The sequence below is a fragment of the Chiloscyllium punctatum genome, chromosome 6 (genome assembly GCF_047496795.1).
Source record: "Chiloscyllium punctatum isolate Juve2018m chromosome 6, sChiPun1.3, whole genome shotgun sequence".
Taxonomy (NCBI): Eukaryota; Metazoa; Chordata; class Chondrichthyes; order Orectolobiformes; family Hemiscylliidae; genus Chiloscyllium; species Chiloscyllium punctatum.
The window spans coordinates 65056487-65084150 of NC_092744.1; the positions used below are offsets into that span (position 1 = coordinate 65056487).

Here is a 27664-nt window from a genome sequence, read left to right on the forward strand (position 1 = left end):
GCCTTGCATAAATACAAAAGTGAGATTAGATCTTGCTTTGTTAAACATGTTACAGTGGCATTTTTACGACTTATAAAGTCCTATTGATTACAAAAAAAATCTTCAATTAATTAGTTTTACCATTCTTTCTTGTTGGGCCACAGGGCATGTTTCCAAACTGTAAGTAATCTAATCTAATTTAATCTACTTCAATTTCCCATAATGCCACACTTCAGCACCTGATATTAGGTGTTTAATAAGCATAAATCAAAAACAGAATTAATAAAGTAGAAATCCAAAATAAATTGGTTTTGCTTTCCTCAACTTGGGAACTGTTTCATCCCTCTAGCCTTGAACAACCAGCTGGTAAAACAGGACTTTTTAAGAGCACAGATGGAGTTTTTCTCTGAGGATAGGTCAACAGGAGATGTGCTTGCCTCAGGCACCTAAAGGTAAATCTAAGTCCTACTGATGTAGGGCAGCACAGTGGCTCAGTGGTTAGCACTGATGCCCTCAAAGCACCAGAGACCTGGGTTCAATTTCAGCTTCTGGTGACTGCTGTGTAGAGGTTACATATTCTTCCTGGGTGCTCTGGTTTCTTCCCATAGTCTAAAGATATGTAGTTTAGGTGGATTGGCCATGATATTTGACCACAATGTGCACGTTAAGTAGATTAACCATGGGGGATCTGGGTGGGGACGCTGTTCAGAGGGTCAGTGTGAACTCGATCAGCTGAATAGTTTGCCTCCACACTGCAGGGATTCTATGACACTGATGTGTTACTGGCAAGGAATTTTAAACAGCAAGTGCTGTCACTTTGGAAGCAATAAAACTTAGCCTTTGAAGGTTTTGAACATAATGTTTTTATTCCACATGGCATAGAGTACAAATAAACTCCTTGTGATTTAAATCACTGTATATACAGTACATAGCATAAACATATTCACAATGACATTGGGCAGGATCTGCTGCATGTAAGAAATATTTCCAGATCTTTGCTGATTAACAAATATGTGCATCGATCATTTTAATTCTTTTTCTGGAAAATCTGATGGCACACTTGATCGCAACACGTTAATTCCTGGAAGGTGAGAAAAATGATAAATAAGAATACATTACTTAGCATGTCACCAATGAAAAAAAACATTCACAAGGCCAGACTTGACTGGGATGTTCCCCCAGTTGAACAGCCCTCAAAAATCATTTGACACAATCTAATCTATAAGCAGGGGACTGGTAATGGTAGAAATGATAACAAATAAAAACTAGCAAACGAGAATTCTATTTTATTAACACACATTGAAGGTGCAATTTTAATTCACAGGCGGGAAGCTGGCTGGGTGAGCCCCCTAGATCAGCAGCAAGGTGTTTGGTCAGTTATGAACGCTCAGCATTGTGTCCACATGTTCAATTTACTACCCACATGAAGGGAGTAGAAAAGGGAAGCAGAACAGCTTCTGGCTGCACTAAATTACATCGCAATAGAGGTCTGGGAGTCAGTGGAGAATGTCAGAAGAACCTTGCATGCAAGATGCAAAAGACAAAGGCTCAGAGTATCTTGTGAGCGGAGAGAAGCACTGCCGTTCCTCCTGAACCCATAAATCTAAGTTTCCCACTGACCTGGCTGTGATTCGTCTTCCTGCAGTCTAGCCTTTCCTGAGGGTCTAGCACAGTGACCTTCCCTCTCAGTTCAAATGTTAGACACAAAAACCTGCAGATGCTGGAATCAAAGGTAGACAAGCAGGAGGCTGAATGTTATCATGGCCCAGTCTAAGACCCAAATTTGCATAAATGAGTCCTTTTAATTCTAATAACACCTTGGTCACCGGAAAATATATCAGCATTGAAATTATAGTGTACTGAAGAGTAACCTATTCCATTTTAACTCCTACTCTTCCTGGTTTACATTGGACACAGAAATTCATAGTTTCCCTATTTTACAATAAGCACTGTACCATTATTATCTCCTTTACTTCCAGGGTATGCTATTACTGGTAAACCCATAATGAGGATGTTAAAATGGGATTGAAAACTTTACGCTTAATTAGCAGTGACCCTCTCAGCCACTGTCATTTTCAAAACTCATCCAGTACGAACATCTGACTGAACTGTGTTCCACTGACCACTTCATAATTAAAATCTACCTGATAATGTCAACAGCACCTGCTGATACATTGTAGTCTCCTGTCAGCTGTACACCATTAATGTGCTTTTACACCAACATTGTTACTGCATTCTGCACTCCTGTGTGACATTTTTCCATTTCCCTTGCTACCTATCCTGTGGTCCTTCTGAATGATGCGCCAAACTAATGTCAAATAATGAGCAATTTTGTACAATCTGTGCTAATTGGGAATTAGATTCAAACTAATCATTTCAAGAGGAAGCTTCTGCCCTAATAACTTTCAGCTGGATTGAAAGGACAATATCAACTTATTTCAAAGTTTGTGAGAAGATGTGTAGCTCGGGTGCTCGTTGTTGTGGTTCTGTTCGCCGAGTTGGGAATTTGTGGTGTAGACGTTTTGTCCCCTGTCTAGGTGACATCCTCAGTGTTTGGGAGCCTCCTGTGAAGCGCTTCTGTGATCTTTTCTCCGGTATTTGTATCAAATGCCAGAGGAAAGATCACAGAAGCGCTTCACAGGAGGCTCCCAAGCACTGAGGATGTCACCTAGACAGGGGACAAAACGTCTGCAACACAAATTCCCAGCTCGGCGAACAGAACCACAACATCAACTTATTTTATTATTCAGCTCTAATTCACTTTCCTTCTAAAGTCACTTTTCACTTGATGTAATTCTGTACTGCTTCAATGTTTTGCAGAGGATGAGACTGAGGCATGTACCAATCAACCCCACCGCCCCGTGGCCAAACATTTCATGCAGGTCCTGGACCTCCTCCATCCCCACTCCCTTACCACCCGACGCCTGGAGGAAGAATGCCTCATCTTTTGCCTCAGAACCCTTCAACCCCATAGCATCAATGTGGACTTCACCAGTTTTCTCATTTCCCCTCCCCCTACCTTACCCCAGTTCTAACCTTTCAGGTGAGCACCATCCTGATGACCTGTCCCACCTGTCAATCTTCCTTCCCACCTATCCGCTCCTCCCTCCTCTCCGAACTATCACCATTACCCCGCCTTCATCCACCTATTGCACTCTCAGCTACCTTCTCCCCAGCCCCACCCCCTCTCCCATTTATCTCTCCATACCTGAGGCTCCCAGCCTCATTCCTGATGGAGGACTTTTGCCTGAAACATCAATTTTCCTGCTCCTTGGATGCTGCCTGACCTGCTGTGCTTTTCCAGTACCACTCTAATCTTGACTCCTGTTCCTATAGTTGCATTGAGAATGTGCTTGTGATCCTTCCTTTTGAATATTTGATCCACACATCAGTAACTTACAGTGAACATTAAAGGTGTTGTTCATAGGCAGACAACTGGTGAGCCAGCAGTGTCTTGAAGGAGATTTAGGAAGGAGAGACAATGGTAATTCTATCCTTTTAGTCTCCAAAAGTAGCATTATTCTCCTATTGTGAGGTCCAAATGTATTTCTTATTTGAACTTAAACTACTGGAACATCAACTTCAAACCACTTGTTCTGTAAGTGAAGTGACCAACTTAATGAAAAAAAGGTGTTAATTAAGTTGGTAGGATTTAATGAAAATAAATGGCTCTCTAAGCAGCATTTGAATACATGCCAAGAAGCTAAAAATACACACCGTATAGAAATGCTAAGAACCTTTTAAGTTGTGTGACTGGAGGATAGCCAAACAGTTGTGATAGAAGACAGAGGGTAATACCAGTTATATCTTAAATATTCATAAAGAGCCAGCATACGAAAGGTGTTAAGATTTATTTTTGTGGACACACAATGAAAGCCTATTCAAACTGCACAGAGACATACTATAAATCTTAGCAACACACAGGTACACATGAACAGGGTGATGGATCAGACATCTTATAGTGGAGTTTACCATGAACTCCCTCCCTTAGGTTGGAGTAAAGACACTGTAGAGAAATCATACTGGATTATAAAATTAGTTATCTTTAAATCTTATTTGATTGAATACCTATTTGTGTTTAAGATGGATTTAAACATTGTTGACAAACTTAAAGTAGAATAGTCATGTTGCAAAGAGATACCACTCACCTTAAGGGAATACAACATTGAATAATAACTTTTCTTAGAGCAGTGATTAGCTGTATAAATGAAGTGCTTTTCTTTAAGTATATACTCTGTGATACAGTATTCATTCCTATAATGTTATATAGAATTGATTGATAGGATAAAGACTCATATGTAATTATAAAAGATGTTGTAATCTGATATTTAAATCCCTCACAAGCAATTAAGAATATCATAGGTTAGGATTCTCAGTGCTGATAGCAGTAAATTTAAAGATAAGTTGTTTCTAATTTAATATGACTATAGATATAATAAACTCTAAGGTAATGTTTCTGGTTTGAAAATGCCTGAGTGGAGTAGTGGGGAAGGACATTTCATATCTGGACCAGTCCCTAGCTGGTAAAGCTAAGCTCCTTTACTCATCTGAAATTCCTTTTAATGGAGGACTTAAGTTGACAATAATCTTGACAGCATAGGGTGACTTGCTCCTTTCTCTCTGTGGAGGGAAGTGATGGAGTAGTAACAGAAAATGAGACCATTAACAGTTTGCCTTATTTTACGAGAATAACCTGTTTTCTTTAGCAAAGTAGTTAATGCCATAGTTCAGTTAATAATATCTTAACACGTTTCTTGAGGAATACTAATAAGATTACTGCATAGCAACACCTACCAAGTGCAGTTTGTCCCCCTCAATCCAGTGTTTCCAGCCTCTGTTAGCCTTCTCACCTGTTTGGACACAGACCAGTTTGTCCCCATCCCACTGCACCAGCGTCTGCAAAGAAACAGATGCATTTACAATAAAGCTTTGAGACTAATGAGTACATTTACTTTGAGTAACACTGATCAGGAAGCCTTTGGTTCAATCTTGTTTGTTGATGTGAGCTGCATTGCTACAATTGAGTTCTTTATCCTAAGGCCAAAAGTGGAAGATCACTTCAAATTCTTGCTCCTCTTTGATATCCAGTAATCATCCATAAGAATATAGGTGAACCTGACTGAGATGGTATCAAGAGGTGGAAGGAAGAGAGGAATGTTTTGAAATTAAGATCACCATAGGAAGTGATACTGAGGAAACTGATGGACTTCACAGATTCTTGATGGACTTTATCCTAGGGTCTTAAGAGTCATGGCTAACAAAATAGTTGATGAGTTGGTACTGATTTTCCAAAATTCGCTGGAAGTTTACATAAAACTAGAAAGTAGCAAATATAAGCCCTCTAGTCAAGACAGAAGGGAACCAGAAAACAGGAAACTATAGCTTGATGAAGTTGGTATTGTTATGGAGCTAGTAGCTGATAATTAGAAAAATTAAAGATAATCAGGAATAATAGCATGGTGCTGTAAAAGAGAAATCACATTTTTCCAATTTATTGGAATTCTTTGAAGAGTAACATGCACTCTGGACAAGGAGGAGCCTGTAACATATTGTACTTGGATTTTCTGAATCATTTGACAAGGTGTCACATGAAGGCTATTGTGGAAAACAAAGTTTCAAGGAAAGAAAATGCAAAAATGGCTATGTCTGATTGGCAAGATATGACGAGTTGGATCCCACATAGGTCTGTGCAGTGACCTCAGTTTGGTGCAATTTCTATCTGTTATTTTAAATAAGGTGAGCAAATCTCTGACAACTAAGATTGCAGATGACTCAGAGATGGATAAGAAAATATTATATGAAGAAGACATAAGGAAGTTGCAGACAGGTAATAGAAGAGTTGAATGAGTGGGCAAGAAACTGGCAGATGGAATATAATGGAGGAACATGTGAAATTGTTCACTTTGGCAGAAAGAATGAAAAAGCAGTTTATTACTTAAATGGTGAAGGACTGCAAAATTCCAAGATGCAGAGAGATCTAAGTGTTCTCCTGGTTAAGGCACAACAAATTAATAGGTAGGTATGGTATATAATCAGGAAAACTAAGAGATGCTATTCTTTATTATGACAGCAATTGAACATAAAAGTAAGGGTGTTAACTTAGCTATACAAGACACAGTGAAGCCACAAATTAATTACTGTACACAGTTTTGGTTTCCTTATTTGAGGAAGGATGCAAATGCATTAGAGGCAATTCAGAGAAATGATAACCAGAATGAATAGTTGTTTAATGAGGAAATGTTGAACAGACGGGGCTTGTTTTCAAAAGAACTTAGAAGAGTGAGGAGTGACTCAATTGATGTGTAGAAGAATTGTCATCACGTGGTGGATGTGGAAAAGATCTTGTTGATATGTCCTGAACTCGGGAGATCTTACAAATTAAAGGGTTGACCTCTTTGGACAGAGTTGAGGAGAGAGTTGTTTGACTTTAAAACTGTCTGCCTCAGAGGATAGTGGAGGCACTGTTACTGAACATTTTTGAGGAGGTAGATAAATTTTTGTTTGGCCGGAGTATCAAAGGTTATTGGGAATAGTTGGGAATGCAGAATTCAAAACACCAGCAGATCTCCATGATCTTAATGAATGGTGGAGTAAACACAAGGGGCTGAATGGCCATCTCCTGCACATAAGTCAGATGTTCATATGTAGTTTTTGCCCCAATACCCGTGCAATTAAAACCTTTTCCTACTCTCACAATTAAGGTTCAGTCCTAAATGGTGGTCACTTGGGTGAGGTATTTATAAAATGATATAGAGTCATAGAATCATAGAAATAGACCTTTTGGTCCAAGTCATCCAGGCCAACTAGATGTCCTAAATAAATCTTTGTCCTATTTTCCAGCACTTGGCCCATATCTCTCTGAATCCTTCTTATTCATATATACATCGAGATGTCTTTTAAATATTATAATTATACCAGCCTCCACCACTTCCTCTGACAGCTCATTCCATATACGCACCATCCTCTGTGAGACAGGGTCATAGAGTCATAGAGATGTACAGCACAGAAGTAGACCCTTCTGTCCAACTTGTCCATGCCGACCAGATATCTTAACCAAATCTAGCCCCATTTGCCAGCACTTGCTCTATATCCCTCTAAACCCTTCCTATTCATTCACCCATCCAGATGCCTTTTAAATGCTGTAATTGTACCAGCCTCCACCACTTTCTCTGACAGCTCATTCCATATATGAAGCATCTTCTGCATGAAAAAGTTGCCCCTTAGGTCTCTTTTATATTTTTCCCCTCTCACCCTAAACTGATCTCAATATATTTTAGAGATAAGCACAAGAACTTAATATTAAGAAAACCTAATTTCAAATTGATGTAAAATTAATCTTATTTAATTACAACAAATACCAGCTGAACTCCAGAACACTAGTTTACTGGGAAGGAGTGATAAAATTGCATTGATTTTCCCTCACCAATAAAATCCATAGGTGTTTTCCTCACTAGTATCTTAAACATCAATAATAATGAGTCAACAAAATATTGAATATGTTCAGAATTTGTCTTTTTCCAATAAAAATAATGCTCTGTTTGTGACTAAAATGCTTATTCCCTTGGACAAGAACTTGCAATTGTTCCTATATGTATTGTTTTGTATATGTGAAACTGTCTATACTGGAAATGATTTTCTATGCTTAGGCATACATAATCAACAAGTTAACCTGATGTGGTTCTTAGTTATGATCCATAACTTAAAAGAAATGATCAGAGAAGATACCCAAAGGAGGGGTTATCAACTCAACTGAGAAATAATTGCAGTAATTATTGTCATTAATATACGAAGAAAAGTAATATAAGATGTAAAACATCTTCCCATTTAAGGGTGAGATGGAAGAAGGTGAAAATCAACTTGGAGTGGTACCCTGTGCCAAACAGACAAGAAAACCATGGGAACAGTTTTTATTCATTCCTGGGGTATGGGCTTCACTTCCATTTATCGTACATCCATAGTTGAGTTTGAGAAAGGGGTGCTGAGCTGCCTTCTTGAACCGGTACTGTCACATGCTGTTGTCATCTAAAATACTATTAGGGAAGGAGTTCCAGGATTTTGACTCAGCAGCACTGAAGAACAGTATATATTTCCAAATCAAGATTGTGAGCACCTTGGAAGGAATTTGCATGTAGTGGTGTTTCCACATATCAGCTGTTCTTGTCTTTCTAGATGGTAGTATTTCATGGGTTTGGAAAGTGCTGTCTAAGAAACCTTAGTGATTTCCACAGTGCATTTTGCAGATAGTACATACTGCTGCTACTGAGCATTGGTGGTGGAGTGATTGAATGTTTGTGGATGTGGTGCCAATCAAATGGGTGGTGTCCTGGATGGTATCAAACTTCTTCAGTGTTTTTGGAACTGCATTTTTCCAGGCAAGTGGGGAGCATTCCATCACACTCCTGACTGTGTAGACGGTGGATTGGCTTAGGAAGTCAGGAGGTGAGTTAATTGCTACAAGATTCCTAGCCTTTGACCTGTTTTTGTAGCCACAGTACTTATATAGAGTCATAGAGATGTGTAGCATAGAAATAGAACCTTTGGTCCAACTTGTCCATTTTGACCAGATATCCCAAAGTAAAGTAGACCCATTTGCCAGCATTTGGCCATTATTCTTCTAAACCCTTCCTACTTATACACCCACCCAGATGCCTCTTAAATGTTGTAATTATACCAGTCTCCATCATATCCTCTGGCAACTCATTCCATATATGCACCACCCTCTGTATGAAAAAGTTGCCTCTGAGGACCCTTTTAAATTTTTCCTCTCACCTTAAATCTATGACTGAATTTTGGACTCCCCTACCCTCTTGGCTATTCACTTTATCTATGTCTGTCATGATTTTATAAACCTCTATACAATCACCCCTCAGTCTCCGACATTGCAGGGAAAATTGCCCCAGCCTTTTCAGCCTCACCCTTTAGCTCAAACCCTCCAATCTGGGCAACATGCTTGTAAATCTGATTTGCACCCTTTTAAGTTTCACAACATCCTTCCTACAACAGGGAGATCAGAATTGAATGCAGTATTCCAAAAGTGGCCTAACCAATGTCCTGTACAGCTGCAACAGCTCCTGTACTCAATAGTCAAATTCAGTTTCTGGTCAATGGTAACCCCCCAGAATGTTGATAGTAGAGGATTCCATTAGATGTCAAGGGACCATGGTTAGAATTTCTCTTGTTGGAGATGATCATTGGCTGGCACTTGTGTGGCATGAATGTTATTGTCATTTGTCAGCCCAAGCCTGGATATTGTCTAAGTCTTGCTGCATTTGGGCACGGACTATTTCAGTATATGAGGAGTCATGTATTGTGCTAAACATTGTGAAGTCATTTGCAAACATCTCCACTTCTACCTTTATGATGGAAGCTCATTGATGAAGCAGCTGAGGATGGTTGGGCCAAGGACATAGAAACTAAGAAGTTAAGTTAAAGAGTCATCGAGTCATAAAATGATTACATCACAGAAGGAGGCCACTCAGTCCAGCACGTCAATGTCTGTCTTTGATAGAGTTCATTCTCCTCTCTTTTTATTCCTAGCAGTTGTGGAGAATTCCTGGAATAGACAAAGATAATCCACAAAAAAAAAGATCGAGCTGCAGTTGGGAGGGAGGAGGGAAGGACAGGCAGAGACAATTGACTCTCTTCTCCGTTTGGAATTTTCACCTTAAATAAAGAGAAAGGATGAAAAATTGAGGCACATTACAACTCCCCCAATACAACTGTAATGATGATGCGTATCTACGTTAGGGACAGTATCATATTAAACTTATCTCGTTTGAGTAACTAAAACAGAGAAATCATTGTAAAATGTAATCATCTAAAGTTCTTGGTTGGCATTTCTTTGTTTTTTAAAACAATCTGTTTGGCAGTATTCTGATGGGACTGAATATTAGCATGGCTTTGGTTTGCAGTACTGTCTACTCAATATCCTCTCATAAGCCAACCTTCTCAATTCCGGAATCAACCCAGTGAACATCCTCTGCACTCCCTCCAGTGCTAGTATATTCTTTCTCAAGTAATGAGACCAAAACTGTACACGGTATTCCAGGTGTGGCCTCACCAACATCCTGTACAATTGCAGCTTAATCTCCATATTTTAAACTTCATCCTCCAGCAATGAAGGACAAAATTCTGTTTACCTTCCAAATTACTTACTGTACTTGCAAGTCAATGTTTTGTGATTCATGCACAAGGTCGCCCAACTGCCTCTGCACAGCAACATGCTGCAATTTTTCACCATTTAGATAATACTCCAGTTTGCTGTTACTCCTACCGAAATGGATGACCAATGTTGTAGTCCATCTGCCAGATCCTTGCCCACTTACTTAACCATTTGTTCTTTGTGACAGAAGAGACTTACTCGGATATTCAATCTACTAGCACACCAGTAAATCCACACCAACAAGAGGCCACCCACCTGCCCAAACCGGAAAGGGCCACAAAAGCTCCAGGAGACTGATGTCCCATCAACACACCCACACCAAGGAAAGACAGCCCAGGCGCCGCCACTGCAGCACCACATCCATGTGACCAGCCCATCCCACCGAGCGTCAGAGAGCCCAAACCAGGGACAGACCACTCACCTGCTCAGCGTGTGGGAAGGGATCCACCCAGAGATTCCACCTGTTGATACACCAGCGAGTCCACACTGACAAGAGACCCCCCCCCACCCCACCACCTCCCCCACCTTCTTTGATGGGAGAAATGCATCCCCAAGAACCACCAAAAGCATATTTTACAAATGGCAGAAATAATACCTCAAAAAAAAATCCTCATGGAGAAATAATCTTTGCTGTATACCTTGACTGTTCTGTTATCTAAGCCTTTTGTGCATTCCTCGAATTCCTCTCCAACTGTGAAATCCAGGTTGTAGTTTCTGAAGGTACTTAGGGTTTTAGTGATAAACTTGTCCCCTTCCTGTTTGAATTCTTTTGTTTGTTTGAGGTGAAGAGCAATCTTCCTGGTGGCAAAGTCGATATCTGCAATGAAGAGAAGAAAGTCAGTTCAGTGTAAAAAATCTAAAGCCTTTATTACAGATGAATTTAAGCTTGCTGTCTGCTTGAAAGGCTATGTCTTGTAATCAAGTTGAGAAATTTAAATCAGAGTTTTATACACTGTGACATGACATGACATACAAATAGAAATAGCACTTTAAGGCTAGGGAGGTAAGCTTAAGGGAAATGATCAAGACTGTATTTGGTGAGGAGATTATTGCACAGCTCAGGTCTCTTTTGTATTATACAGGCAGTGATCTTACAGTTATGGCTGGAAAACCGCAGTTAGAATTTGTTTCATTTCATCTGCGGGCAAGTTTTTTCTAAGAAGAGGAATATTGCCAAGCCTGATCCTGTGACTTAGAATTTGCCTCCCACTGCACAGTGACACATGTTGGAACACCAGTGATCCTTCAGCAACTGAGGGAGTACTCAGTATCGTGTGGCCAGAGATGAATTTATTGATGGAAATGGTGATAAATGGAAGATGCTGTTGTAAACTAAAAATAGAGTAAGTATATCACAGCTGTGAATTATCACTGGAGGTCATTGTGGCATATCTGTTTGAAAAGTAATGAGTCATGATTAATTTAAACCTCTGAACTAAACAGGCACAAATATTTACAGTACAGGACACTAATTCTCACTGTAGGCAGCTTTTTTAAAAGGTGGGAAATTGTGGAGTGACTTTTCAATCGATGAGAAAAGTTAGTTTAAAGTTTATTTAAAGCATACTAAACAACAAACAACAAAAAATCTATTTGAAGAATGCAAAGCTGTCTTGAAGATCTATTCTCAATGGTTAAGCCATGGATGTCTGAAACCTTTATTTCCCTAAGAACAGAACTAAAAGTATTCATGGCTTGTTCAGTAATGCTATAACGTTTTCTAATAAGAAATGACAGCTTAGCCTAAGATTTTAGGCTCCTACCTTATTTTTGATTCCTGGCCGCATACCAGATGCATGAAGTCTAGTCAAGTATGCAAAAAATCAATTAAAACTTTAATAAGACTTCAACATGAATTTAAATTGTAGATTTTAAAAGATATATGGACAAGAATGACTCAAGATTATCTAAACCTGAGGTTCAGATAGCAGCTATTGATGTAATTCTCAATCTTGAAATTGACAATTTTTTTTTAGTTATTCACAAGATTTGGATGCACTTATTTATTGCTTATCCCTAATTGCCCAGAAGGACATAAGATTCAACCACACTGTTGTGGGTCAGGAGCCACATGTAGGGTCTGACTGGATAAGGATGGCAGAGTTCCCTGAAGGGCATTTTGGAAACAGATGGATTTTTGTGATAATCAGTTGTAGTTACATGGATGTCATGGGTCTAACTTGGTTATTAAGTTCCAGATTTTTTTTTACTGACTTCAAATGTCACCTTATGCACTGGTGGGATTCAAGCCAATGTTCCCAGAATGTTAGGGTTTGGGATTTTCCAGCAACATTACCACTTTACCATTACCTCCCCTCTCCCCCCTACCCAATGTTTCATGGGTTCTTTCTTCGTGGTTATCTCTGGCTGTTCTTTTATACATTCTTATAATTAAAACACTTTTAATGTATCAATTAATTTGAAAGTAAATTATTGGAATCGCAGAATATTCAGGATTCTGTCACGATATCATGGCCATGCACTGTTTCAGGAGATCAGCAATTCTTATTTCATCATATTTACTAGTTATCAAAATTAAAGGCTACCCTTAGCTGAGGAGAAAGTCTCAGTTATTGCCCAGGAGCACAATATTCAAAATCATTGTATTTTTCAACCAGATCTTCAACCAGGATTCAAATTCAGGAGTAAAAATATCTTGCTGAAACTGTAAAGGACATTGGTGAGACCACACATAGAGTATTGTGTGCAGTTTTTTTCTCCTTATCTGAGGAAGGATATTCTGACTGTAGAGGGAGGGAAATCAAGGTTTACCAGCCTGATTCCTGAAATGGCAGGACTGACCTAAGAAGAAAGAGTGGGTTGATTAGAACTATATTCGCTGGAGATTAGAAGAATGAAAGAGGATCTCTTAGAAATCTATAAAGTTCTGACAGGACTGTACAAGGTAAGTACAGGAAGGATGTTCCCAATGACCAGGGAGTTCAGAACCAGATGTCACAATCTCAGCTTAAAGGGTAAACTGTTGAGGTCTACGATGAGGAGAACTTTTTTCACCTAGAGAGTAGTCAACGGATTGAATCTTCTGCCACAAAGTGTTTGAATGTTTGCAAAAAGAAGTTGGATATAGTTAGAGTCAGAGAGTCATAGAGATGTACAGAACAGAAACAGACCCAACTTATCAATGCTGAGCCAGATATCCTAACCTAATCTACTCCTATTTGCCAACACTTTCCCATATCCCTCTAAACCCTTCCTATTCATGTACCCATCCAGATGACTTTTAAATGCAGTAATTGTGCCAGCTTCCACCACTTCCTCTGGCAGCTCATTCCATACACGTACCACCTTCTATGTGAAAAAATTGCCCCTTAGGTCTCTTTTTTCACTTTTCCCTCTCACCCTAAACCTATGCCCTCTAGTTCTGGACTGCCCCACCCCAGGGAAAATACTTTGTCTATTTACCCTATCCATGCCCCTAATGATTTTATAAACCTCTATAATGTCACCCCTCAGCCTCTGATACTACAGGGAAAATAGTCCTAGCCTATCTGCCTCTGTGGGTGGGACGGTGGCACAGTGGTTAGCACTGTCGCCTCACAGCGCCAGAGAGTTGGGTTCAATTCCCACCTTGAGCAACTGTCTGTGTGGAGTTCATACATTCTCCTCGTGTCTGCCTGGGTTTCCTCCCGGTGCACTGATTTCCTCCCACAGTCCAAACATGTGTAGGTTAGGTGAATTGGCCATGCTAAATTGTTAGGTGAGGGGTAAATGTAGGGGAACGTGTCTGGGTTGGCTGCTCTTCGGAGGGTCGGTGTGGACTTGTTGGGCCGAAGGGCCTGTTTCCACACTGTAAGTAATCTAATCTATCCAACGTCTCCCTACAGCTCAAATCCTCCAACCTTGGAAATGTTTTCTGAACCCTTTCAAGTTTCACAACACCCATCCAATAGAAGGAGACCAGAACTGCATGTAATATTTCAAAAGTGGCCAAACCAATGTCCTGTACAGCAGCAACATGACCTCCCAACTCCTAAATACAATGCCCTGACCAATAAAGGAAAACATATCAAATGGCTTCTTCATTATCCTCTCCACAGGCGACTCTACTTTCAAGGTTAAAAATCACACAACACCAGGTTATAGTCCAACCACCTGATGAAGGAGCAGCACTCTGAAAGCTAGAGATTCCAATTAAACCTGTTGGATTATAACCTGGTGTTGTGTGATTTTTAACTTCGTACACCCCAGTCCAACACCAGCATCTCTAAATCATGACTACTTTCAAGGAGCTATGAACCTGCACTCCAAAGTCTCTTTGTTCAGCAACACTATGTAATTGTGCAAGTAATTGTGTAAGTCCTGCTCTGATTTGCCTTTCCAAAATGCAGCACATGATATTTATCTAAATTAAACTCCATCTGCCATTCCTCAGCTTATTGGTCAATCTGATCGAGATCCCATTGGATTTTGAGGAAAACTTCTACGCTGTCCACTACACCGCCAATTTTGGTGTCACCTGCAAGCTTACTAATTATACCTCCTATGTTCACATCCAAATCATTTATATAAATGACCAAAAGCAGAGTACCCAGCACCGATCCTTGTGGCACACCACTGGTCACAGGCCTCCATTCTGAAAAGCAACCCTCTACCACCACCCTCTGTCTTCTACCTTTGAGTTTTTTTCTGTATCCAAATGGTTAGTTCTCCCTGTATTCCATGAGATCTAACCTTGCTAACCAGTCTCCCATGAGGAACCTTGCCGAATGCCATACTTAAGTCCAAATAGATCTCATAAACTGTTCCACCCTCATCAATTCTTCTTCAAAATCTCAATCAAGTTTGTGAGACATGATTTCCCACTCACAAAGACATGCTGACTATCCCTCATCAGTTCTTTCCAAATGCATGTAAATCCTTTTCCTCAGGATTCCCTCCAACAACTTGCCCACCATTGATGTCAGGCTCACCGGTCTATAGTTCCCTGTCTTTTCCTTACCACCTTTCTTAAGTAGTGGCACCACGTTTGCCAACCTTCAGTCTTCCAGCTTCTCACCTGTGACTATTGATGATACAAGTATCTCAGCAAGGGGCCCAACAATCATTTGGAGAGCTTCCCACAGAGTTCTAGGATACACTTGATTTATCCACTTCTGTGCATTTCAAGACATCAAGCACCTCCTCCTCTATAAAATGGACATTTTTCAAGATGTCACCATCTATTTCCCCACATTCTACATCTTTCATGTCCTTCTCCACAGTAAACACTGATGCAAAATACCCGTTTAGTATCTCCCCCATTTTCTGCGGCTCCAAATATAGGCTGCCTTGCTGATCTTTGAGGGGTCCTATTCTCTCCTTAGTTACCTTTTTGTCCTTAATGTATTTATAAAATCCTTTTGGATTCTCCTTAACCCTATTTGGCAAAGCTATCACATGTCCCCTTTTTGCCCTCCTGATTTCCCTCTTAAGTATACTCCTACTGCCTTTACACTCTTCTAAGGATTCATTCAATCTATCCTGTCAATACCTGACATATGGTTCCTTTTTTTTGCCTAACCAAACCCTCAATTTCTCTAGTCATCCAGCTTTCCCTAAGCCTACTAGTCTTTCCTTCCACCCTAACAGGAATATACTGTCTCTGGACTCTTGTTTTCTCGTTTTTGAAGGCTTCTCATTTTCCATGTTCCTGTGAACATCTGCAGCCAATCAGCTTTTGAAAGCTTTCGCCTAATACTGTCAAAATTGGCCTTTCTCCAATTTAGAACTTCAACTTTTAGATCTGGTCTATCATTTTCCATCACTATTTTAAAATTAATATAATTGGGATCGCTGGCCCCAAAGTGCTCCCCCATTGACATCTCAGTCACCTGCCCTGCCTTATTTCCCAAGAGTAGGTCAGGTTTTGCACTTTCTCTGGTAGGTACATCCACATACAGACTCAGAAAATTTTCATGTATACACTTAACAAATTCCTCTCCATCTAAACCCTTAATACTATGACAGTCCCAGTCTATGTTTGGAAAGTTAAAATTCCCTAACATAACCACTCTATTAATCTTACAAATAGCTGAGATCTCCTTACAAGTTTGTTTCTCAATTTCCCTCTGACTATTAGGGGGTCTATAATACAATCCCAATAAGGTGATCATCCCTTTCTTTTTCTCCGTTCCACACAAATAACTTCCCTGGATGTATCCCCAGGAATATCCTCCCTAAGTACAGCAAAAATGCCACTTCCCCTCCTCTCTTGTCCCCTTTCTATCCTTTCTATTGCATTTATATCCTGGAGCATTAAACTGCCAGTCCTGTTCATCCTTGAGCCACATCTCTGTAATTGCTGTGATATTCCAGTCCCATGTTCCGAACCATGTCCTGAGTTCATCTGCCTTCCCTGTTTTGCCTCTTGCATTGAAATAAATACAGTTTAATTTATCAGTCCTATCTCATTCTCTGCTTTGTCCTTGCCTGCCCTGACTGTTTGACTCACTCCTTTTCCGAGCTGAACCAGTCTCAGATTGTTCTCTTTCCTCACTATTTCTCTGGGTCCCATCTCCCCACCGTAGTAGTTTAAATGCTCCTGAGCAGCTCTCGTAAATCTCCCTGCTAGTATATTAGTTCCCTTCCAATTCAGGTGCAATACGTCCTTCTTGTACAGGTCACTTCTACCCCAGAAGAGATTCCAATGATCCAAAAATGTGAACCCTTCTCCCCTGCAGCAGCTTCTCAGCCACGTGTTCATCTGCTTTATCCTCCTATTCCTACCCTCACAAGCTTGTAGCACCAGGAGTAATATAGATATTACTACTCTCGAGGACCTCCTTTTAAAATTCCTGCCAAACTTTCTGTATTCTCCCTTCCTATGTCATTTGTTCCAAAGTGTAGAATGACTTCCAGCTGGTCCCACTCCCTTTTCAGAATATTCTGTGCCCACTCTGAGATATCCTTGTTTCCGGCACCAGAGAGGCAACACACCATTTTGTTTTTCGCTGCTGGCCACAGAAACGTCTCTCTCTGTGCCTCTGACAAGAGAGTCCCCTGTCACAATTGATTGCTTGGAACCCAACATATTCCTCATTACATTAGAGCCTGGCGTGATACCAGAAACTTGGCTGTCCGTGCTACATTCCCCTGAGAGTCCATCATTGCCTACATTTTCCAAAAACAGCATACTTGTTTGAAATGGGGTTAGCCACAGGAGACTCCTGCACAACCTGCCTATCCCTCCTACCTTTCCTGGATTTAACCCTTCTACCTGACTGTATCTGTGGAATTTCTCCCTTCCCATAACAGCCACCCATCACACCCTCAGCTCTTGTAAATTGCTTATTGCCTATAACTGCTGCTCCAACCGATCCATGTGATCTAATATGATTCACAACCAAAGACACTTGATGCAGACATAATCATCAGTAACATGGAAACACTCCCTAAACTCTCACGCCCCAAAGGAAGAGCATGCCACTCTACCAAACATCATCTTTGCTCCTTACAATCTACAGACCCAGAAAACAGCACCATCTTTTTGCTTGAAGTAATGTTTCTCCAGGCTAATTTAGTAGTTATGGTTCACATTTTTCTGATTTAATCAAGAGACCGTTCTCAATAAAACATCTCATCAAGAAAGAACCCACTCTACTCACTACTGTAGACTTACAGCAAGGTCACGTGTTATAAAACTATGCACTTATCTGTTCGTGTGCTGTCAGCTCTCCCACACAGGTTCCTCCAAGGTCAGCTGTGAATTTCGCTGTTTGTTAGTTTTTCCTGGACACATTCCAATGTCCAGAGATATGTGAACACAAACAGCAAAGGCAGTAACTGTACAGATTCACTGCTGTATCAGTTAACAGTGTAGGTTTCTTTCTCTCTCTCCCTCATTTGACCATGTGGTCGCTACCTTTTGTTTATCTTCCTCCTTTTTAAAGTGCCGTTGTTTTGATCTTTTTTTCTCCCAAAGTTCCAAAACAATGCAACAGCATATAAAACATTAATTGCTGCTTCTGGAATTCGAGGAAATCATCTCCAGCACCTAAACTACCTCAAAAAAGGAGTAGCTCTTATAGTCCCAATTTTTTCCCATCCTCCGTTCTCAGAGTTAAAGTGATTGAAGAGTATGGAGAGAAAACAGGAACAGGGTACTGAGTTGCATGATCAGCCATGATCATATTGAATGGCAGAGCAGCCTTTAAGGCCCAAATGGTTTATTTCTGCTCCCATTTTCTATGTTGTTAAGAATGATTGGACAACGGGCATTCGAAATTTAAATAAATAGGTTTTTATTAACACCAACTAGCAGTTATCTGCAGATGATGATATGGTAAGGGAAGGCCTTGGAAAGAATCCTAAATATCTCTCTGGCACCATGGTATGGGAACAGTGATGGGAATCTCAATGATGTGAGTGCCCACCAACTGACCAGTGGAACGACAAGGGCATAATGAAGGTTCACCTCCCCCTGCTTGCCAGCATTTTGCTCACCTTGCCACTGGATGGGGAGAACAATGCATAAAAGTGGATAAATTCTCAGGACCTGATCAGGTGTACCCTAGGACTCTGTGGGAAGTGGGGCAGTGATTGGTGGGCCTCTTGCTGAGAGATTTGCAGCATCAATAGTCATGAGTGAAATGCCAGAAGACTGCAGGTTGGCTAACGTGGGACAAGCCAGGGAACTATAGACCAGTGAGTCTGACGTCGGTGGTGGGCAAGTTGTTGAGGGAATCCTGAGGGACAGGATGTACATGCATTTGGAAAGGCAAGGACTGATTAGGGATAGTCAACATGGTTTTGTGAATGGAAATCATGTCTCACAAACTTGATTGAGTTTTTTGAAGAAATAACAAATAGGATTGATGAAGAAAGAGCGGTGGACGTGATCTATATGGACTTCTGTGAGGCTTTTGACAAAGTTCCCCTTGGGAGACTGGTTAGCAAAGTTAGATCTCATGGAATACCAGGAGAACTAGCCATTTAGATATAGAACTGGCTCAAAGGTAGAAGACAGAGGGTGGTGGTGGAAGGTAATTTTCAGACTGGAGGCCTGTGACCAGTGGAGCGCCACAAGGATCACTGCTGGGTCCTCTTCTTTCCATCATTTATATAAATGATTTGGATATGAGCATAAGAGGGATAGTTAGTAAGTTTGTTAATGACACCAAAATTGGAGTTATAGTGGGCAGTGAAGAAGGTTACTGGTTTACAACAGGATCTTGATTAGATGGGTTAATGGGCTGAGGAGTGACAGATGGAGTTTAATTTAGATAAATGTGAGGTGCTGCATTTTGGGAAAGCAAATTTTAGCAGGACTTATACACTTGATGGTAAGGTCCTCGGGAATGTTGCTGAACAAAGAGACCTTGAAGTGCAGGTTCATAGTTCCTTGAAAGTAGAGTCACAGGCAGATAGTATAGTGAAGGCAGCATTTAGTATGTTTGCCTTTATTGGTCAGAGTATTGAGCATAGCAGTTGGGAGGTCACATTGCTGTACAGGAGTTTCATTAGGCTACTTTTGGAATATTGCGTGCAATCTGGTCTCCTTCCTATCAAAAGGATTGTGAAACTAGAAAGGGTTCAGAAAAGATTTACAAGAATGTTCCCAGAGTTGGAGGATTTGAGCTATAGGGAAACTTAGAATAGGCTGGGACTGTTTTCCCTGGAGTGTTGGAGGCTGAGGGGTGACCTGATTGAGGTTTATAAAATCATGAGGGGCATGGATAGAATAAATAGACAAAGTATTTTCCCTGGGACGGGTGAGTCCAGAACTAGAGGGTATAGGTTTAGGATGAGAGGGGAAAGATTTTACAGAGACCAAAAGGGCAATTTTTTCACATAGAGTGTGGAGCACGTATGGAATGGGCTGGCAGAGGAAGTGGTGGAGGCTGGTGCAATTGCAGCATTTAAAAGGCATCTGGATGGGTATATGAATAGTCAGAGTTTAGAGGGATATGGGCCGGTTGCTGGCAGGTGGGACTATGTTGGGTTGGGATATCTGGTTGGCATGGACGGGTTGGACTGAAGGGTCTGTTTCCGCGCTGTACATCTCTATGATTCTATGATTCTATCACAGTGGGTAGACCCTGGTTACCTCAGAGTTTGTCCGAGGGGGTGAAGCCCCCTGATGGCAATAGCTGCCCCCATGGCTGTGTCACATGGCTGTGGCCACGGCTTGCCTGGATGAAAGCAATTTACCTGTCTTTAAGAGTGCCTCAGCAGTCACCATGACGTGTAGTTGTATAGAGTTCTGGCATTGGCCTGTTAATTGGCTGCCACCATTGAAATTCCATCCAGATTTCTGCCACCCATTGGTGAAAGGTTAGCTCCTGCTTTCAGCCCTGGCTGGTCTGACTGGAATCAACTGAGCAAAATATAGAAACAAATCCAGAGACCTTCCTGCTGTGTATCACACTCTGCTTGGCATTTAAACACGAGATTCACAGATGCCAGCAGTAATAAAAATAGCACGTATTACTTTTTTTATTTCAAACTCTCCCTGGTGTTGCACTTTTAAATAAGATTTGCAACAACTAATGACAGAATCAATCTGATAGTCAAGCAAATAATGTTTTGCGTAAATTCCCTTTGCTCAAGCCTCTCTGCTCACAGAGGGTTCTCTATGCTCAGTCAACAGATGATAAAAATTGATTAGGGTGCAGCCATGGGGAAATAGATGTAGTGGTAATATCATTGGATTATTCATCCCAAGGCCCAGGCTAATGCTCTGGGCACTTGGGTTCAAATCCACCAAGTCTGCTGGTGGAATTTAAATTCAACTTATAAAAACTGGACTTAGATTCAGAAACCATGATCATCGATCATTATAAAAATATCTGATTCACTCATGTCCTTTACGGAAGTGAATCTGTAATCATTACCCAACCTGGTGGAGTTAAGAAACCACATCTGCAGTAATGTGGCCGACTTCTGAAATAGCTCACAATTTTGTTAGTTCAAGGGAAATTGAGAATGGGCAACATACACTGGATTTTTAGTGGCGTACATATTCCATGAGAGAACAAATTTAGAAAACACCACTGCTGTAAAGTCTTTTTTTTCTGGCCCGCTAATAAATATGAAGCTGTTATTAGAAAAGCAAAGGATATAAAACAGAGCAAAGAGGGAATTCCCTCCCTACCAGCATTGTGGGTCAATTCACAGCAAGTGGTCTGCAGCAATTCAAGAACATAGCCCACCACCACCTTCTCAAGGGCCAATAAGGATGGGTTATCAATGCTGGCCCAGCCAGCGATGCCCAAGTCCCATGAATGAATTTTAAAAATTACTATTTGGGTGTAGCTCCTATTGTAGGAACCATCTCTGTAGCCTTTGCACTCTTCAAAAGTATCTTAACTTTAAGTTAAAGACCAAAGGCTTCAATTATCTGTCTGACTTGCCTGAATAGATAACAAAGAGGAAATAAAACTGCTTCAGCTCCTAACTAACTCTGAAACCAAACACCCCAAGCCTTCACACAGACAACTGCCATGAATTCATGAACAGCCCATTCCTCACTCCATACCAATTCTGACCCAGCTTCCCAACCCAACCCCCTTCAGACTTGACCTGAATCCACTGCTTCTTCAGTTTGTTTAATAGCCCTGCCTAGCTACTTCTTAGATCCGGACCCACGTATCCCACTCCTGAGCTGACCCAAACACTCTTCATCCCTATGGAGCCAGCCCTCAACATGCATCCTTTCAACATATTTCCCCCCCGCGCCCCCAAGACTGTACTGACCAGGATTTGGACTACTTTCTGAGTCCTAACTACATAGAACCAATGATTTTATGGTGCTTTCCCACAGAGTCATTGAGTCATAGAGATCACCAACAAAGCTTTACAGTTCTTATCTGCATAGAGTCTGCTTCTGGTTTTCTCTCACACACTGTCACCACCTAATTGCTCAGTCATTCTTGAACTTCCTCAGAGTGGTGAAAACTTTGCACCATTTATTACTCAGCAAAACCTGATTGTGTTGATCAGCAGTAGAACATTTTCCTGTTCCCTGAATCATAGAATTGCTACAATGTGAAAACAGGCCATTCGATTCCACATCAACCCTCCAAAGAAGATCTCACCAGGACCCACACCATCCCTGCACACCTGCATTTCCCATGGCTAATCTGCCAGGCCTGCATATCTTGAGACACAGTGAGCAACTTAGCATGGCCAATCTACCTAACCTGCACATCGTTGGACTGTGGGAGAAAACCAGTTTACACAGAGGAAAGTCACACAGACATGGGGAGAATGTGCAAAGTCCACACTGACAGTTGCCTGCAGGTGGAATGGAACCCAGGTCCCTGGTACTGTGAGGCAGCAGTGCTAACCACTCAGTGACTGTTCCACCCCACTTTATTGAATATTACAATATTCACAGATTGCTCTCTTACACAATACAATTGGCTATACTAGACTGAAAAATGAACGTGATGATGGAAAACTCCTACAAGAATTGTCTGTTATAAATGAATCATTATAAAATGCATTGGCGGGGGGGGGGGGATTTCAAATTTTAAAAGAATAGAAATGAGTTGCCAAAAGAACAGAGTTGGTTATTTGGCCAAAGTATACAACAGATGGACAATGAGCTATCAGGTGTGAGTTGGCACTCCCACTAAGACTACATTTCACTGTCAAGTGCTCTGTTTTCTTCCAAGATCATCAAACCTCTCACATTTCCAATGGCATTTAAAACATTACTATTTTCTTAAGATACAAAAGCATATAGCTGAATAGAGTGCAACTGATTGTCCTTATGGAAGATGATAAACCTGTAGAATGAATGGTTGTCATTTCTTTTATATTTTGGAGTGTCATTCAATTACAACAAGGGTCTGAATGAAATGATGCAAACACTTGCATTTTAGCTGTAGTTGTGTATTGTCAGCCCAAGCCTGGATATTGTCCAGATCTTGTCGCCTTTGAGCATTGACTGCTTCAGTATCTGAGGAGTCGCGAATGGTGCTGAACACTGCAATCATCAGTGAACATCCCCACTTTTGACCTTATGACAGAAGAAAGGTCATTGATGTATCTCTTTTCAAAGATGTGGAAAAAGAAGTGACAAAATTAGCAACAAGCTAAGTCCTATGTTTCTTGAACAATAGCAATAACAGTCACTGTCTGAAAATGAAAGACATATTTTTTTGTTAAAAATGAAGTTAAATCAGCAAGTTTTCCTATCTTTGTGCACAAAATTGTAATGTCATAGGTAAGATACTGGAAGACTCATTGACTATAATAATTCTGTTGCTCTGATTCTACTGAAACAGCAACATTAGGCTTGAACCTCAACATGTGTGTTCAAGCCACAGTTGTGAAATTAAAGTCAATTTAAATCTTATATGCCTTCTGAGCTGGGTTTGTACAAGTACTAAGTCGGATGCATTTTGGTCCATTTGGAAGTGGACCAGTTGCCAAAACCATTTTCAATGTCATGCAACATGTTTGTTTTGATGAATTCTATTGCTTTAAGTAAAAGGCAATGAAAAATATTTCTCATGCAAATGGATATAGGCTTGGCTTGACTGCTGCTAAAATCTTAATCCTTATTTATTTAACATGAGCCTTGAATTCCATCATTCTTTCTACTATTATTCAGCTAGCATAAATTGAAACTGGTCCAAACTTTATCATCTATTTCCTAAATGCATCAAGTCCATTCACCCACTACTATTACACTCACTGACCTGCAAGGCTTGCAATTTTATTTCTAAAATCCTCATCTTTGAATTGTAATCCTTCAATGCCTTGCATCTCCACATTGCTATAACCTTCTCCAGCCTCCACAACTTTGCAAAGTAACTGTGTTCCTCCAATTCTGATCTCTTGCACATCTCTGATTTTTCTTGTTATACTAGTCTTTAACTTTTCCTGCAGCTTATTAATATAAGCTGTTGTTGTCATTACCTAACCATGAAACTTTTCAGTTCCCTCAATAAGCTTCGCTAACTTTTTCTTCCTTTAGGGTTAACCGTTCAACCAAATTGTTCGCCACTTGTTTTAATACCTCCTTATGTGGCTTGATGTCAAATGCTGTTCAGTGAAATGCTTTGAAATATTGCACTATTTTAGAAGTGCAATATAAATGCAAATTATTTTGTGGCATTGTAAATATATAAATTGTACTTGTCACAGTCTTAAGTAGAATACTTTAATTCTAGATCAACAATGACTCCAGGATCTAAATTATTAATAGCTACACCGATGTAAATAGCATAATTTCTTGAAGGTTGAACAAGCCAAACGTTAATCACTTTTGAAGGAAGTTTGCATACCAAGTGAATCCCACCAGAAACAAATTTATTTTGATGCTACCTGGATTTTAAGAATTGGTCAGGCTTTGTTATACACATGCAAACAAACAAGGAGCAGGAATAGGCCAAACTGCCCTTTGATTCTGTTCAATTATTCAGTAAAATGATAACTGATCTGACCATAACATCAAATACATCTTCCTGTCTACCCCTGATAATTTTTCACCCTTTTACTTACCAATAATATATCCACCCCAGCCTTAAAAGTATTCAAAGACTTTGTTTCCACCATGTGTTTAGGAAGTAATTTCAAAAGATTACTTTTGAATCTTTTCACAATATTTTTCACCTCATGTATTTTAGCTGGTGACCCCAATTTTTAAACACTGACCCCCAATTTCGAGATTATGCCATCCAAGAAAACATTTTCCCCCACCTCTACTCCATCAAGCCCACTCAATATCTTGTATGTTTCAGTTAAGTTGCCTATTGCTCTTCAGAAGTCAAATGATAAAGCCTAATGTGTCCAACCTTACTGCATAAGACATTTGAGGCATATGAGGCCTATTTATGATATTAGTCTGGTAACCCTTCTCTGAACTGCTTCTGATGCATTTACATCATACATTAAATAAAGGTTACCAAATTCCGCACACAATACTTCAGATGTAGTTTCATCTGCCCTGCACGGTTGAAACATAACTTGCCCATTTTGGAGTTCATGATGTTGAGGTGCCAGTGTTGGACTGGGGTGGACAAAATCACAAATCACACAACACCACGTTATAGTCCAAAACTATAATTTGGTGTCACGTGACTTCTGATTTTTGAATTCAGTTCCCTTTTTCAAAAATAATAACATTATATTAACTTTCCTAATTACCTTGCGTCCTAACCTCTTGTAATTCATTCACAAGGACACTCAGATCCCGACTGTATCTCAGAGCTCTGTAATGCCTCGCCAGTTGGATCATAAGCTTCTCTTTATTCTTTTTACCAAAATGGACATTTCCACAATTTCCTACATCATAACTGTCATATCTTTGATCACTCATTAATCTATTTATATCCATTTGTCACCTTCATATGTGATCTTCACATCTTACCTTTGTTAATTATCTTTATAATATTGATAAATTTGGCAAACATTTCTTCTGTCCCTTCATCCAACTCATTTATACAAATTGTAAACAGTTGAGAATCTAGCACTGATCCCTATGCCAAGCAACTTGTTATGTCTTGCCAGCCAGAATATTAGTCATTTATGCTTCTTGTCTACTTCCTCTTAGATAGCCAATCTTTTGTCCATGCCAATATGATACACCTACACCATGAGCTTTTATTTTCTACAGTAATCTTTTTACTTGGCACTGAATGTCTACTGGAAAGTACAATTTATCCTCTGGTTTCCCTTTATCAATCGCACATAGCACTCAAATACCTTCAATAATTGTCAAATAGGATTTCCCTTTCGTAAAACCACGCTAATTGTGGCTGGTAATATTTAACTTATATAAGTGCCCTGCTAAAACATCTTTAGATATGGCTTCCTTTTTTTCCTTATGGAATTGCTAGCTGGTCTATTGTTTTCTGCTTTCTGACTCCCTCTCTTTTTAAATAAAGGAGTTATTTCTAATCTAATGTAACCATTTGTGAATCCAGAGAGTTTTAATGCCCTGGAGATGCAGCTGGATGGTTGGAAATGATGTGGGAGTTTGGCTTCCTCCAGGAATGGACATCAGACACCCTTTCATTACCAGAGACCTCCTCTGAAGTTGCTGTCAGCATTAAAACCATGTGAGATGTTTACAGGAATGTCCAGAAGGAATGAGGTCAATTATCTTCTCTGCCCTGCTTGTGCATGTGCTGCCATTTTCTCTCCAATACCTCAGACTCTCTCTGCCTCTGCTATTCTACCCACCTCACATGAATAGTCACACTCTACTGCTCTTACAATTGCATGTGACATCTCCACCTCTCATTCTCACACACCCTAATCCCAACACTATTAATATTACATGCACTCTGCGCGACCTTCATACTCTCACAAGATATCTCCCCATCATCGTCAATAACAATCACTGAGCCACCCATTTTTATCTCCCATAATACCTGCCTGTCTCATTCCAAGTATGGAAGAAAGAAGCATGACAGGTGATGTGTTACTCATCATTTAATTCCTCGCTGCTTATGAGTAGAGGATCCTGACTCTATCTCGAACAGGCCCTGCACTGGCATCAAATTCTGCCCTTGACCAACTGTGTCAGGTAGCCCCGAGTGAAGGCTATTCCACTTGAATTATCTGTGGTCTGCTGACAACCATGGTAATATTCCTGGATTTGAGTCTACACTAAACAGCAAGGCAACACAGAAGTTAATATGAGACCGGTATCTTTGGCGGACGGACCGTGCAGAATGCCAGGGCAAGGCAATAAAACACAGCTGCTGTAAACACCTCCATAAGACCATAAGAAATAGGACTGGAAGTAAGGCCATTTGGCCCATCAATTCCACTCTGCCATTCAATCATGGCTGATGGGCATTTCAACACCACTTACACACACTCTCCCTGTATCCCTTAATTCCTTGTGAGATTGAGAATTTATCTATATCTGCCATGAAGACATTTAACGTCCCGGCCCCACTGCGCTCCATGGCAGTGAATTCCACAGGCCCACCATTCTCTGGCTGAAGAAATATCTCCTCATATCTGTTTTAAATTGACCCCCCTCTAATTCTAAGACTGTGCCCATGAGTCCCAATATCCCTGCCTGATGGAAACAATTTTCCAGCATCCACCCTTTCTAAGCCATGCATTATCTTGTAAGTTTCTATTAGATCTCCCCTCAAACTTCTAAACTCTAACAAATACAATCCCAGGATCCTCAGCTGTTCATTGTATGTTAGGCCTACCATTCCAGGGATCATCCGTGTGAATCTTTGCTGGACACACTCCAATGCCAATATGTCCTTCCTGAAGTGTGGCGCCCAAAACTGGACACAGTATTCTAAATGGGACCTAACCAGAGCTTTATAAAGTCTCAGTTGCACATCACTGCTTTCACATTCCAACCCTCTCGATATGTTGAGTGAGTGCGTGAGCAGGAAGTGCACAAGCAAAGAGCTACAGAAATAGCCTGGATCAATCAACGAGCTAAATATGTGTCACGGAACGCAAAGTGTTTTTACTGCAACATTTCAATGATAGGTGAAGGTAAAGATGTACACGAGCATTCTCAGAAGCTGACAGAATGAACGCCAATGACCTGAGGTATTGGTGCAAGTATCCATCGTGGAGGTCACTGCA

The 27664-nt window shown here is 40.5% G+C and overlaps 1 protein-coding gene across 1 annotated transcript in view; it reads right to left on the reverse strand.

The window, feature by feature from the left end:
* Positions 1-831: 831 nt before the first annotated feature.
* Positions 832-27664, reverse strand: part of LOC140479035 (retinol-binding protein 2-like) — a 38149-nt gene continuing 11316 nt past the window's right edge. The window contains exons 2-4 of the mRNA XM_072572816.1: positions 10780-10958; positions 4774-4875; positions 832-1060 (exon numbers count right to left, since the gene is read on the reverse strand). Of these exons, the coding sequence (XP_072428917.1) occupies positions 1007-1060; positions 4774-4875; positions 10780-10958 (335 nt within the window). The 3' untranslated portion in view covers positions 832-1006. The remainder of the gene's footprint in view (positions 1061-4773; positions 4876-10779; positions 10959-27664) is intronic.